Source organism: Bombus affinis, chromosome 14 (genome assembly GCF_024516045.1).
Source record: "Bombus affinis isolate iyBomAffi1 chromosome 14, iyBomAffi1.2, whole genome shotgun sequence".
Lineage (NCBI taxonomy): Eukaryota > Metazoa > Arthropoda > Insecta > Hymenoptera > Apidae > Bombus > Bombus affinis.
Window position 1 is genome coordinate 1,207,635 of NC_066357.1, and position 16,090 is coordinate 1,223,724.

At 43.1% G+C, this 16,090-nt stretch overlaps 2 protein-coding genes across 4 annotated transcripts in view; one reads left to right on the forward strand and one right to left on the reverse strand.

Moving 5' to 3' along the window:
* Nucleotides 1–16,090, reverse strand: part of LOC126924178 (headcase protein) — a 168,243-nt gene that overhangs the window by 23,249 nt on the left and 128,904 nt on the right. For all 3 annotated transcript variants that reach the window (XM_050738395.1, XM_050738397.1, XM_050738396.1), the window contains exons 3-4: nucleotides 512–700; nucleotides 58–243 (exon numbers count right to left, since the gene is read on the reverse strand). In XM_050738395.1, the coding sequence (XP_050594352.1) occupies nucleotides 58–243; nucleotides 512–700 (375 nt within the window). The remainder of the gene's footprint in view (nucleotides 1–57; nucleotides 244–511; nucleotides 701–16,090) is intronic.
* LOC126924195 (astakine-like) overlaps nucleotides 11,555–16,090 on the forward strand; it is a 303,996-nt gene continuing 299,460 nt past the window's right edge. Inside the window, exon 1 of the mRNA XM_050738442.1 lies at nucleotides 11,555–11,560. The gene's annotated coding sequence lies outside the window, so the exon portion shown is untranslated. The remainder of the gene's footprint in view (nucleotides 11,561–16,090) is intronic.

Genomic DNA, 16,090 nt, shown 5'->3' on the forward strand with positions numbered 1-16,090 from the left:
CGTTGATTTTAAGAACACATCGTTGCGAATAACAAAGACGCCGAACGAAAAACTTACCTTGAGTCGCTCGGTGCAACAAGGCATGGCAGCGAAAATATCGTAGCTGTACATTGTACCAAGGACTAAGCTAGATCCGTCCCACGGCTGAGTACAGCAACGACAACGTACGGGTTGGCCACCGCTGCCTTCCAGGCAGCTCATACACACAGCGGACAAAAATTGCGTGCGACCTTCGACCTTAACCTGAAACAGCAATCACATCATGGTCACAGGTTCACATTCCAGCTAACTGTAGAATATGAAAAATATGCAAAAATATGAAAGAATTGTTTCTCGTTTCAATTCGATGTTAAACACTTTACTAAAGCGTTCGGAGTACTTTGATTTATCGAGATAAGAGCAAGATTAAGAACATAAGAATTGGAAGATCGTAGACACAGTGAATTCGACGCGACTGGAGATTTAAAATCGTCCGAGAACTACAGGAACGGTGATTGAAACTTCGAATTACCTCCGCGCAGGCGGACGAGTGTTGTCTGGGTGACAAGAAGAAAGTACCATCCACCAAGGGATACCTGTCGAAGACGAGCATGGGTGCTCGACAAAGGACGCAGGAAACTCTGGACCATTGTAGCGCGGCCAGCGTCGACAGGATGAAGCATCTGGTATCATCGTTGCCATGATTGCCCTCGTCTTCCATCTGTAACAAGAGAAAAATAAATCGTGAGCGAGTTTCGACAACATACTCGAAAGAAGCATCGTAAAGGAGAGCACAGTCGATTAAATCCGTTCATCGTAAAGGAAGAAAAAGGGGATGAAGGCATAAAACGCGAAGGTTCTCTCGATAAACTAAATAAAAAGCATTTTCGTGCGCAATCTCGTTCACAGTTCGCTCGACAGCGACATATCGTACGGGATCGATAATTTAAACGCGGAATTACCCATTTCGCGGGTCGTGCGAACGTTGCGATAACGTTGGAATAGCGAAACAAAGAACAAATATTCGTTTGGATTCGAGTTAAAGCGGAATTACGATCGAGAAGACTGCAAAGGTGATTGGGGGAGAGAGAGAAAGAGAGAGAGAAACAGAGAAAGGAAGAGGATCGGATATGGGCGAAAATATGGTAAGGGGCGTTTTAAACGGAAGAGAGGTGTTCGATAAGAAAAGGATGAGTTAAGAACGAGCAAAATGTCACGTCCTTAATGACGAAAGGAGGAGGAGGAGAAAGAGAAAAAAAGAACCGTGGTCTACGCAGACAGGAAATGAGAAGAAAGGGATTGGTAAGGTGTTGTAGCGCATCGGCGACTGAATAAACGAGAAGAGCTTAGTGGGCAGAGAAGTTAAGATCCAGATAGAGAGAGGATTTTCTGCCTGTGACAGGATAACGCTTTCGACGAGTATTCATACATTTTCGACGCTTTAAAACCGTATGATAAATATAGCTCACGTTTCGAAAAATATCTTGTTTAACATGCTTTGAATATATCGGGGGTTTGATCTAAAATTTATAAATTTTCAAATAGTCCTCGTTTAAAATGACGCTGTTTTTAACTTTCTTCTTGTAACTATCACGTAACCTAAATAATTTGTAAGCTACATTTTCACAGGTAAACGATTATTACGTTGCTGAAGCAATTTAATGTTAATACAAATTATACAATTACAATGCGAATATGTGACGAAGAAAAGTTCTCGTTTAATTAAATTCCTCAGACACTCGCATATTCGAAAACTATTAAAGGGGTTAATATTTCAAGGTACAAGGATGAAACGATTCGAAATTATCGGGGAGATAAGCTCGCGCCAGTGTTCTATTCCTAGATTATTCCCAAATTGAGATCGAACTAGATAGCTCGAAGAATCCCGTCTACGAAGTTCGCTATTAGATCCTTTAGATCCTCTGCTCGATACCCGTAGAAGCTAACCCGACGAAGGATGGTTAGGATCACCACGTCCTTCGTCCGATCCCTTATTATACTCCCGTGATCCTTATCTCCGAAAACTTGATTCCCACGAGCCCCCATTATAGCTCCTTAGAAATTCCTGCAAAGTAGAGCTTAGCTTCGCGCCGCCGCCCTCACGATCAGCCCCCGATTAAAAATCTATTTGCACGCTCGCGAACCTCGCGTGTTCTATGCGTCTTTTATCGTCTTTCGAGCCAACTGAATTGCTTCGAAGGATAAAGGCTTTTAACTTTGCTCCATCGATTCAACACGGTTTACCGATACGATCGAAGCAAGACAAAGTGTTATCGACTATTTGCTATTGACACTTAATGATGCATCCTTAGCCCTTAACTGCTACCGTGGTATTATAGAATACTCGAGTCACAATTTTACTCCGACATGGCATTATTATAATATCATTATATTAATTATATACATATAATTACACTATTGTAATTAGACATCGGGGCCTTTCTTTTGGAATTTTTGGGAAGATCCCCAATACTTTAGTCTAAACTATTTGTTATAGCTGTACTTAAATGATAAGATTTAGAAATAGTTGTTATGATTCAATCCTAATATGTTTGACCGAGATTTGTGACAATGGGCTTGGGTTCGAAGTGACACAACTGGTCACCGAACGTAGCCACGGTCACGGGATAAACGTTTTTACCTAACAGAGAAGTGCCAATATTGTGGGACACACGTTGTATTAACAATCAAACCTCGGGCAGGAGCAATGTCAGCTCTACGCGGGTCTGCCTAGCAACGGCAGCTGAAATTTTGTTGATATCCCCGGCCAATATGCAACGAACAAACGCGATCGTAAAGAGAGGAAAATTCCCATCAGTCTTTTATTCTTGCGATCACCTTGGAGAGTTTGCACATCGTCTTTACATGCATTATTATACCGAGCGTCACAGCAAACGTTACTTTGTGCTTCAAAATATATTCTACGTTTAACAAAGAGTTACTCCGTTGACCGTGGATTCATTATTGAACCTAAGAACATTATCACTAACGTCTCGAGTGTTTAATCACCACGGTTATTTGTCAAATTGTAAAAAAGTCAACATTTATACTAGTAAATATAATCTCTATTGTACAACAATGATGGTTAGTCCGAATGAAGATTCGTTACACGCCCATGAACCTAACGCTAAACCCGACATATATATATAAATATACTTACTATCATAATCTATAAGTTAAGGTCAAGATCCTTTTTGAGGCGTTTTAGAATTCCTTCGGAAAATTAATATATTTCATGTCCTTCCAAATATATGTCGAAGAAGTTGTCGACAGTAGTATGTTCAACGAACTAATATATTATTTCGAGCAGACTGTTGAAGAAAGATCGTTCAGGAAAGTGGAATATCTATTCTAGAACAAGGAGAGCGAGCAGAAATAATCTAACGAATCGCGAAGAAGCAGCTGAAAAAGAGACACGATCGTTCACGAACTTTGTGCTGCTCGACAACGAGAAGAAAGATCCTCCTTTTCTACCTTGACCATCCGGGCTGAATAGAACGAGTCACACTAACGCCGCACATTCATCCATCCATCCATCCACCCATACATCCATCCATTCAGCTGACTATGGAGAACCATGGAAAAAGAGAGCGAGTCGAATAAATAAATTGGCTTGGTCTGGTAACTTTTCCAGTCGGTGCAACTGGAAACCGATCGCGCGTGGGTCGATCTGTGAGAGAAGTGCTTCAACTTTTTACGAGTTCGATTAGAGGCTTGAGAACCAAGAGAGAGAGAGAGAGAGAGAGAGAGAGAAAGAGAGAGAGAGAGAGAATGGTAAAAGAGGTATTGTGCCTTCGTCGGCGCGATTCTTTTTTACTACCCTCCAACGGGAAACGTTCGGTTGTTTGCCGAGAGACAATTTCCTGAGATACGTAATTAATGTCCCTGAACCGGATTTTAATCGAGCCACCTCAGCATTCTATGATTGCAAAGAAAAAGGGATGGTTCCTCGCAAAGGACTGAAATTGCAGTAAAGGTAAAAGCCTCCGACGTGTTTAGCCGTAATCTCTGTCGAGTTCTTCACAGTAACACACAAGAGAAAATGGGGATATGCCTCGTGAAAGTATCCCAACTAGGTAAACATCTTTTACGATTATATGATGCGTGTTTTCATCTTCTGTACACTCATCGACATGATCGCTACGCTGTCTGATTCGAAGTCAAATATTCAGAGTATTCGGTAAAACAACGAGAACGTAAAATATATCAACGTCACAACAGCCTTACGAAACTACAACACTTCCGTAATTAATAAATTAACTTTGTTATTAAATTTCGACTTTACCATAATACTGAAAAATACTACGAATGTTGAATGACCCTATCTAATTCGACAATCAGCAAGTGTAGGAGAAAGAGAGAGCAACTACTTTGGGAGTATCGTTAAATAAACGCCCGACACGAGTGGAAAAAGCTGACGATTGGAAGCGATTTCTCACCCCCAAATTGGAGGTCGGCGACTATTCCGGAAGAGCAGTCGAAGGTCGCCGCCCCTGTGGATAATTTTGTCGCCGCAGCTAAAAGGCTAAGGGTGAAAAGAAAGTGAAAAAAAAGCAGAGGAAGAGCGAGAAGAGAGGCGTGGAGGAGGCATAAATCGCGGCGTATCGTCTGTGGGGTGGACCGTCACCGGGGGAGGATTACGATGTCGGCGTAGCAGATTATCGGAATTCAATAATACCGGTCGGTACAAATAAATATAAAAATCAGCCGAAGGCACACGCGCGAGCGCGCGACCCAAAATAATAAAGTCGAGGAGAAACGAGCGGCTAGAAAGAAAGTCGACGAACTCGTAAACGACCCAGAAGGCTTCCGAGCTTTTCTGTAAATTTTACAACGCAATAAAGAGAGAACAGCGTTCGATAAATATGGTATTCCCTTCGTGGTCTTCTAATCTTCTTCCTCTGAAGACATTCCACGATGGTAGATGTATTCCAGATCGTAAGAGAATTCGATCCGGGAAAAGGAACGATCGAAGCTTTCGATGTTCGCGACACACCGTGTCGATCTTTCACGACAATTCGTACGCGTTTGGATAAAATTCTTTTTTCGTTCAACTTCATTTTCATTAAATGAGATTAAATTAAACAAGTACCTGCATACGATATACAGTCATATCGTAGTTGAGTATATTTGCTAATACAGCGAATACGTATCTCTCTTTTCACTTCCGTAATAAACCAACTATACGGAAACCCTTGTCTCTCGCTGTACATTATAAGAAAGATCAGATATCCCGTGTGTCACACAACGAAGTTGAGCCCTTTTTTCATTTCGCCATAGAAGATGGTGACGGAGGACGTTATTGAAAATACCGAAAGCGGGTTTTTTACGCCCGTGGATCGACCGAGGCAATTTCGAAACGTAGAAGAAACGAAGCGGAAAGGGACGAGCATAAAAGGGAAAGGGAGGGAGGAGATCCAGAGAGAAACGATGGAAAGTAAAACGTACTACCCAGGGATTTGTCAAGACTCTTCTGCAAGGACGTTCTTATTTAGACCTTAACGGCGCAGTCGAGCGGCCATAGGTCCCGCGACGATAAAGCTCGGTTATATAGACGAGCATAAAATTCGTTACGATCGGCCTCGGTTTGCTTCCGCTTTTGTCCCTCCAGCGAGAATGCAACTATAACCGTCGAGGGGCGCGTGGTAGAAGAAGAAAATCGACCATCTTAATCTTTCGTTTCCTGTCTGACTTTTTCGAACATCACGACGTGTACTTGGTATTGTAAATTGTTTGGGTTTAACCTCTCGCTACAAAACTAGAACATTCTATGGACGGGAATGTAGAATGGGCGAAGCATACAAGTTCACTGGAGCAAAACTGCTAGGCAGAAACCTTACGTTTATCGGTTCACTGGTACAAGCTATCCAGCTCTATGGGATTTTCGAGGATTCCTCGACCCTAATCCTCTTTCATAATGGTTCGTGGATTTATTTTGCCGATCGTAATACGTTTGTTTCGCCGAAGAAGCAATTCGTTGCGTTTTCTTTACGCGAAACTTTCAAATGGATATCGCGTTATGGATCGTTGCGCATGAACAGCATACGTCAAATACGTTTATCACAATTTATTAATAACCTATCGAAGTATCGCGAAAGTCGGACTGCTGCAAGATCTCGGTGTTTCTCAATTTCCCCCTCCAAGCAATCGTCGTAGAAGTAGAATCGTAGAAGTTTCTTTACAGATCTTCAGAGCGACCCGCTGGTCCACTAACAGCCATCAAACTTTCACGCGTCACCAGTCGATAATTCTTCCCTGTAACGACACAAAGACAGCCCCGAGTAACTCGCAAATGTTTCGTGCAGCTACAAAACACTACATAGTACGGTACAAAGAAAGATTATTAAGAAAGCTCGCCCTCTCTTGCAGCATTTCGTAGACGAAAGTCTTGCTCTGTCTCGAGAACTTCATCCCGCCGGCAACACTTCGCTCGCATCCTCGTAAATACAGAAACGAACGAGTGGGTGGATCGTTGCGCCAACAGTGAAGCGTGTGCCAAGGGTCCGCGAGAGTCTCCGAACGACTAGCTTCGTTCGAGGGATTTACGAGCGCCGCGACGAAGGATGCAAACACCCAGCATCGCTGGCGCGTGTCTCCTCGGCTGGAAGAAGGAGCAGGAAGATCCGAACCGAAGACGCGATAAGCAACTTCCCTCGTTTTTACTGATTTTCTATCCTCCTTCTGTGCTACGTTCTATCACTCCCCCCCCCCCCCTCGAAAACTTTCTCGTTTTTCCCTCGTCGGAAGGAGAATCCGTCTGCTTCTGTTGGCGGGTTGGGTATCAGTCTGACTGACCTACTGTCGAGCTCCGAAGGAAGAAAGAAAGCTCTTTTCACTCCCTGTCGTGTTCGTTCGCGCGCGAAAATAATCGATGCCGATTCTCTACGACCAGAAGCTAAAGACGTCCCTCTTTCCGACAGAGCTTAACGCACTCGTTCACGACTCAGTGGAGACCCGCCTTCACTTTCTAGACGACAGATTGTAGCTTTAGCTTTTCAATGGACGACCAGTTGTCGCGTATATTTGGTCACGAACGATTTGCGGGGCAAACTGGTCCACTGTGGATCGAAAATGTCAATTTTTGTATTTGACCGAATCCAACGTCGTCAAAGGAACTGTCGTTTTTAAGTTATTTGCAGAATGACAGATATAATTGTCCGCAATCGTTTCTATTTCATAGTTTATATAATAATAATTGTTTGGGTATCTCGAAAGTACTATTAAACAAATGCTAAACTAGATTAAAAATTAAAGACTATCGACAGGCTTCGTAGGTGGATTGTTGTCCACGGACAATACCTATCGATTTAAACGCATTTTATACGCACCCCTAAATTCAACTATATTTCATTCGAACAAAGGCAACCAAGTTCTTTCGATCTTCTAGGCCAAAGTATTAATTAATACCGTATTATGCCCGATATTTGCCCCCTCTCGAACGCAAACAATAAGACGTTCCTTCAAAAGGAACGTAAGGGGAGGTCTTCTTTCTCTATGACGACGTTCCCCTGCTCGCCTGGGGAATCCAGACGACGTGCTTTCCTCCGTCGATGCAAGTGACCCACTGTCTGCTCAACGGCGACGAATCGAACAAAGAAACCCTCTTTACGGTGCTCCTCCTCGCGTGAAAATAATCGATGCCGCTCCTCTTCTATGGAACTTCTCTTCCTGCTTGCCAAGTTCCACCCTCCGTATTTCATTCCCTTGGCGTATTCGAATGCAGATGAACAGCAGGGTAGAAGGAAAGAATCGAAATTATACGATTTTCATTTTCCAGTAACGAACAAACTTTTCCTACGTCGATTTTTCCAAAAATTCACCTTATCCGTTCAAGCTGAGTATGCAAAATTTGTTTTCCATCGAGTGAATTTTCGAGGTGCTGCGAGGATTTCTTCTAAAAGGAAGAAATAGATTCATCTAAAAGTTTGTCGATCAGAACCGATTTTGTCAACTTAAACGTCGCTATAGAGAGGGCAACTTTTCTTCGCTATTGGAAGTCATGAATAGCGCAACAAAATTCCCCTCCCCCCATATTTCTTTCCACCCTAATACACAGCATCGTTGGCAGTATAGGGAGAACAGAAAGAGGGAACGAACGGATATCGGACGAACAACGCCTGACGGGACTTCTCTGAAGTGAAATTGCGATCCCTAATATTACTGACAAGCGATAGAAAAGACAACGCGGTATCGTTGGCTGCTGGAATTTTATAGAGGGCTCCCCGGAAAAACTATTCTGCCCGAGCGATAACGCGAGATGCGCCCAATTCACGGAGAAGTTTTAAACGGGGCGAATGAGAGTTCTTTGTCATTCAATTGAACTCAATTTGAACGAGGTAGTTTGATCGAAGTGCACACTCACGTTCGCAAGTATCAGAACACGTGCTGTTTTCGTACGAAGCTCGATGATTAATTCAAATTTTAGATTTTACACTTTGACGACGATTGGATGACGTGTTCGTAGGTTTTCGGATTTCGAATGTGTCGTTGTTGATTTAATTTTTTTATTAATCTCTCTACTAATTCACCAAGATTCTGCTTTTTTGTATAAATTTGTATAAAAGTGCGCAGTTTAGTTAGAAGGAAGATAGAAATTCGATTCGTTCCTGTTTCTCTGGCATATAATTTGGCCGTATATTTCAGGGATACGTAGCGACTCGACGTATTTGGTCCTCGAAGAAGTTCGATAAATCAACAGGACAAAGAGACCAACCGCCGGAGCACGAGGAAATTAAAATCTACCCCCAAGTTCGCTAAAGAAGGCGACTTTTTCGAGGTTTATCGCGCGTCAAATGCATTCCACGCCGGGGGAACAAAAGAGAGAAAGGTGAATTAAAAGCGGGAAGAAAGAAACCAGGTAGTCATTCGCAGACTAGAGAGGGTGGCGTTCCGACGCTTTACAAGATTTTCCCCTGTAATCCCCCAGCTAAGCGGCTTACTCTCGATTCCCGCGTCGAAAGACTACACCTAATCGCGATTGGAAAAAGAAAAATTAAAATTTAGTCTTATAACTTTGTTGCGGCAGAATATCGAGGTGGACTTCGAAGGTTGTGTTCGATTTCGAAGAGCCGCCTTCTCTAATTTTGAAATACGCGTGGTACACGATATTTTTTTCTACGTAATATGATAACGACTTGCGTTATGACAAAGAAGAAATATAACGATAGTGTTTCAACCGTTCAAGAGACGCGATCGCGAGATAATGCGTCAACGAGAGTCGTAAATTCTCGTTACGATTAAACAATCGACGTCACGAACTGATTGATCCCCTATTTCTATTATGAGAATAGAAGTGGTTGGAATGAGTGCATACGAGAAACTACACTTGATTTGTTAACAAAAAGTTTAATAACAAGTAAAAAAGCAACAATTTCAGTCAACGATCAAACGATTAACAATTAAGACGAAAATATAACAATTAAGGTTTTGTGAACGGGTTTGCTTATTACGAGATTTTTCGTACTTCGCAACTTGAGATAGACTGACTGATTCTTTTGTTCGAAACCACGGATTCTTTCCTTTGTTGCCCTTCGATATCCCTACTACACATGCGTTTATTAGATGTACCGCGGCGGTCGCCGCGTATGCGTTCTTCCGAGAATTCGGCGAAAGAAACGTAGAGATATCGATGGTATATTGGGCATGTCGGTATTGCGCTTTGACGGCATAGCTCTTTGTACCGCGAAGCCGTTGGAAAGTTCCGTGGTCGATGCCGCCACAAATTTCTTTTCAAAGTTTCTTTGAACGCTTGACTAGAGAGATGATTAGTAAAACGTAACAGATAGAATAAAACAAGACGAACAAGTCTCTCAATCACAGTCAGAAGGATGTTACAATTATTTTCTATAATTAACAATTTTTCAAAATACGATATTACGTCTGGGAAAATCACGCATCGTCAGCCATCCTTTTTAAATTGTTTTCAAATATTCTCGAGTCATCTGAACCGCTCGTAGATTTGGTTACGCGAGATGACTGTTTCCTATAAAATATGAACATAAAGAAGCGTTCGAAATTTGAAAGTCAAATCTGCGAGTTACTGTACATGAACTTTCTCATTATTTAAATTACAATTTTACAAAATGTATCCGTTATAATTTTAGAAAAACACTCAGTATAAAGCGAAAAGCGTCGCCGGAATTAATTACGAGCGTTTCTAGCGATGCGACACGTGAACGCCAGATAAAGGAATGCATTTTTCATGCACGCGAAAGGGTGGCCTCGCGTATCGCGGGACGATCGCGAAACACGCGACGAAGAGGAGGCGAAGGGAATTCCTGGCAACAGCCTCGTCGGCAACCCTCCGCGATTCGAGCCAGGATAACCGCGCGTGTGACTGTCGTCATTGAAACAGTCCCCTAGATATCTACGTGTCGAGGATCACTGGAGCCAAGAAAGGAAGTACCGCCCATCTGAAAGATTGCTTCCCTATTTTATGCATCTTATTGACTCACAGTGACTCACGAACGTACTCGAACATTTGTAGATACCTTTCATGATACCTTTTACGTGCGCGAATCGGGCGAAACAGCGACGGTGAGTGTAAGTCAGCCATGTGGAACGAACAAAAGCTACATGTAATAGTTTACTGAAGTATTTAAACGCTTACCATAGAAGACGTTTACGAATACAACGGTGTGTGATACAGATAAAACGTTTTCAAATTTTACTAGTATCGTAACGAGTCACGACCGCCATGATTTTATATCGGTAAAATCTAAAAACAGTGTAAAATGTAAAATACATGTAGACATTACGAGATATTTGATAAAAGAATTAGAACTTATACGAAAAATGCGAAAGTAGCGATATGAAGTCGAAAGTTAAACGTTGCAATTTTACATCGAACGAACGTTTCAAGGGGTGAAAATTGTATGGATTCGACGAGCAGACAACCAGACGAAGCAATCGATCAAAATTAGAGTTAAGCACGGCTCATTTTCGATTTTATTATCTCGATTGCCGGTTCACTGGTTCGTGTGAACGACAGAGAGGGTAGATTTCGTTCGACGACAAAAGAGAGACTCGCTTCGAAAAGCCAACGCTATTGCACGCTGTGCGTTAATCGAAGAATTAGTTTGGCGTTTGAGCCAACCCAACGTATCGTGGCTCTTCGGTCAGGAAGAAAACCTGGAACACGCGGAACTCTGTTCGAAGACGTCGAGTTTCTTTCCTATGGATTCTCCGAACTTCCCTAAAAGGGAAAGAAGTTAAACGAGGAAAAGAGCAAGAGCGATCGAGGGGTAAAAATGAATGTTCTCTATCGGAACGCAGATGTTCGTGGCCGGGATATCGCGATCGATCCATCAAACGATGAAAATCATTTGTCCCAGCAGGGGAACGCGTCGCTATAAATTGCAACAAAAACGCGCGAGACGGCCACTTGGAGAGTCGCGTTTCGACCGATCGGCTCGACAACGTTGATTGATACATAACATCGGTTCGGTAAAAGCGTCGTAGAAATTAAAAACCGACTTCCAGCGCTTTTTTCCGACAGGGGTGTGACTTTCTACCCCGTGCTGCGACTCTTGGAGCGTTCAAAGGACAATCATGAGGCGCATTTTGCTACCGTGCAAGATTCCCGATTTAGGTATAAGAAATACCCAGTATGTCAAGGTCAACAGAAGAATAATGAGATTTCACCAATGTAAGAGATCTTGCACGATAGAACTATAGGCTACTATTGCGAAGCGAGTAAAATTTTACAAGTTGCAAGATAGTTGGAGTTGGTATTAATAAATTTCCTTACGCAGTAACGAGAAGCGTGGTAATTGAGTAAAACAAATTTTATATGTTGATAAGGAGACAATACAAGTTCAAGTATTTCGATAACAAAAATAAATAATTTTTGAGGAACCAAAATATAGATCTAGAGAACAAAAAAGAAAGAAAAGATTGGTGTGTGTAAGTGTCCCAAAGAAATATCAGCAGCGAGAAACAAGAGATAAAGTAAGAATAAAGAATAATACAAAAAGTTCAGAAGACGGAACCACAGACAGGCCGTACTTTATTCTGTGGTTTCAGATCTTCTCAGGTTTCGACAGACACCTGGAACAGGTAAACCCGGATGTTTGACCGATTTTACAACCACGTTTTATCGTGGATACTACTACATCGTGTACGAATAACAGAGCTGGGTGTAACTTTCGTGCACTCGGTGTTGCTCGAACAACCTGATCTGCCTTGTAAAAATATTCACTGGAGAATTACGCATAATTCTGCCCCTCTGACGTATGGCAGTTTCTGTTAAGTATACAAAGCGTTTCTAGCCCGTTCTCCGCCTTATCGCTATAAAATAAGACATTCAACGTGACAATGATCCACCCTTCCTAAGCGAGGGTTAAATTTCCCATAAACGCACAAACATCCATAGTCTTCCTCTAATCCCAAAGTACATGTAAACCACGTTCTACCAAGTGCCAGCGATTAATAACCTTCGGTATCCCGAAACATCGTTTAACAGTTTCGACTCAGTTGAACAAAAGCCACCGGCGTTACCTGTGCGCTTGCTCCGCTACCCTTACCGCTAACCCTCCAGAATTACGCAACGTTGCCTCGAAGGGAAAGCAGGATTTACGGGAAGAACACTTTGGACACCGAGTGTACACGCGTACGGCTGGCTTTCGCCATCGGAGTCCTTTCCCGTTGAGTACGCGGGAGGAAGAGCCAAGGGTTAGGGGCCTCCTCTTGTCCTTATAAATCAGCCACGCGTCGCCGAAGAGGTTAAGGATGGCCTCTCGCTCCGGGTGCGTTTGCAAAAGGTCGAATACACGGAATGCCGGATCGGTGGGATGCGTACCGCCTTCTACTTACACACGCACGCACAAGCGCACACACATGTACATAAGCTTATCCTTCGCGAAGGGTTGCTCGTGGAAAGTAGGCCCCCTCGTTAAATTTATCGCGCCACGTCGTCGACGAAGTTATGTGCAGCTTCTCGCGACGGGGAGTCCGCTTTCTTGCACAGAATACGCCGCCCTCGTGGCACTACCCCCGAGTGGATGAGCTGCTCTCTTCGGGATCTAGTAGACTATCGTCACGATTCCTTGTGGAATATTTGGGGTTTCATATACAGTTTGTCGAAACGATACAACGATCTCGTTATAGCCCTTCTTGCAGACAGGATATTCTTCGAGCATCGTTTCTTCAAGAGATAGATAGATAACGCACTATATTCTGAAAATTTCAGAGGTCTTGGATCCAAAAGAAAGGACAGATCGATCGACAACAACCGTCTTCCACTGTGAAGAAAACTGTGTGTGAAGAGAACCACGTGTTAGGACGTGACGCACTCGCTCTAATTGCTGGACCGCACACCTCGAGTACGAAGTTAATCATTGCCGACATGCATACGCCGAGCGACCAACAGAAATCAGAAGAGAAATTGCCTACTCTCTCTGCCGCTAATTTCTCCTGCTGTCGCTTGGAACGAAGTCCCGAGTCCTGCTGGGACTAATTTCTCAAAAAATATCGCTAACAAGATACGTAATTTTACGACTCCTCCAACGTGAAAAAAGCTTGCAAGATGAGTTATAACTTTATACTCGATACTTTCACGCAACGATGGAGCTGATCTCTTAATTATCACGCTACACGCTATCTTTGATTCCACGGTTGGACTTTTTGCTAATCTCGGCGACCGTCCCCTTTTAGCAAACAAATGGACACAAACCGACCCCTCGATTAGAGGCTGGAATTAGAAGGCGGTCAACGTTCGACGAGACAAATTACCATTCGGCAGGTTTGATTAACGCGGGGACGTTAATCGCGTGGACGTATCACACATCACGCGATAAAGAAGAAAATTATATCTAAGTAAAGCTGCGTTTTTACTGAACCAGCAACGAAAAACTTTTTATTGATGTTACGTGTTTCTCGAAGAATTTGCTGATACATTAACTATTTTGAGCAACGTAGCAAATTACTATAGCATGAATCAAAAAGCGATAGAGGATTAATCCATTAGGGAACAAGTAATAATTTATCGCAGTGTTATAAATGCCTCGATTTTTCCGCATTTTGTGAAATTTACGCGCAAAACACAGTGACGAAAGATAATAAGAAAATATTTGGAGCACGCGAGCAACAAAAAGCTGCTCGTCGTTGCTTCAGTGAGGACACAGCTTAAAGAATCGCGTGCCTCTCGATAATGCAAGGAGGCGTGGAAACGCTATATTTATGCTCTAGTGTGTCCCACGCGCCGCGAGAGAGCCACGAGGCCGTCTAATTACCCGTTTAAGATAAGATTTTCATCGGACCTTTACCAGTTGTGATTAACGGCGCAATTAAACGACCAGCCATCGCCTCTAAAAGAATCGATCTCGCTATTCACTCGGACAAGTCTGAAATATTTCTTACCCCTGAGAAAATTCCGCGTTTAAATCGAAGTAAAACCCCTCGGGAAAATTAATTTTCATGGGAGTCGCGATCTGAAAACTCGCTGGCGTTACAGGATCTCCGGTTTCATGACAAATTTTCTAATTTCGAGGCAATTAATTATCAGAGATCTGAGAAACGAGGTGGAAGCTAGGCGTGAACGAGGAGTAATCGCGGCCGATAGAAGGGGGGAAAAAGAGGAAATCAACCCCCGCGAGCGAACGTTCCGAACCCTCGGACGAACAGCGATAAATCCAAATTCAAGATTATTAATAATGCACGCCGACGAATTGTCGGTGGCCCGGTTTTCCGGCGTAAACCAGTTATTGCTCTCTGGTCGTTTATTTCCTACGGGAGAGTCAGAAGGGAGAGAAACAAATCCGCGGCGTACCAGGGGTTGTTACCTTCCTGTCTGTCAAAAATCGCGAACGAGCCCCGGCGGCTGAATAAATAAATTAACGCCGAGACGCTGCCTTCCTTACCTGTCAGGGATCCTTCCCTTTTACCCATGAAATTCCCATACTTTCATGTATAAAGTATCAAGCTTCGAAAGTAACAAACCTCCCTTTGCAAATTATCAAATATATCTGAAAATGCGGCAAAGTATGTACATACACGTTTTTGCACCGTTGTAATATATACTATTCTATTCTCGTTTTTATAATATTCTTATTTCCAATTTATACGCCATAAACTTTCACCAATAGTAAAAACACCCCTGCTACAAGTATCACGTTACACGTCCAATATGTCCAACACGGGAGACGAAGTACGGTTGGGAATTGCAGGGGAGCCATAGGAAACCAGCGTCGTGTAACGGCGGGCGATTAAACCACGCACGTGGCCAACAACGCGAGCAACACTCGCACGAGTGCATAGTTAACCTAACCGCGTTCGTAATTTGACGCGAATCTCCCGAAAACCGCGAAAGCCATCCGGAGCGGATTAGGATCGGGAGCGGACCAAGCAGAAACGAATTTACGCTTCTTTAAGGAGGAAGAGAGAATGCACCGGCTAGCTACGCGATAGATCTGCTTAAGAAGGCGCATTACAGTCGCGAGTTCATCTTCTTAAAGCCAGGTCCGGAATTATTCTGTAGATGGAATGGATGATGGTCGGGGCAGGGGGTGGCTTTGCACGATCGCAGCCACCCTGAAAATCCGGTAATGACGCGAGAACGACCGGATTTGCGCGAAAACGCTGCCTTCGAAATGAGTTTAAGAGAGTCACTCCTGCGTAAGAGGCTTTGCCAGCACTTCCACCCGATATTTTATTAATTATGTTTCATCCAAGACCGCCTCCACTTCCGCTTCGAACGATATTTCTCGTAGGAAGGTTATACCGATATTCCTGTCGTTCAAAAAAACATACGACTATGATATAAGTGGTTACGAAACCATTTGCATATTTTCTTGTTCTCCGACGAAGCACTTTTTTCTTTATCAGAATCAAATTCCTGTAGCTTCTATAATTTTTTTCAGATGAAAGAACCGTTAGACGATTCGAATTTTTAATTTCACTATACTAATTCTGTGACGAATACTTTTTCTCGAGAAACTGGTGAACCAGCTGAAAAAAAAGAACGTAATTTTTGCATTTCTCGTGAAATATCGGTCTGTAGGCACCGATTAAACGGCAAGGCGAAACGGTTGCCCTTGATGGAGATGTAAATTCCATCGGGTCCAAAAGACGGTAGGGCGCAGCTGCCCGAGCCGAGGAAAGTTTTACCGAACAA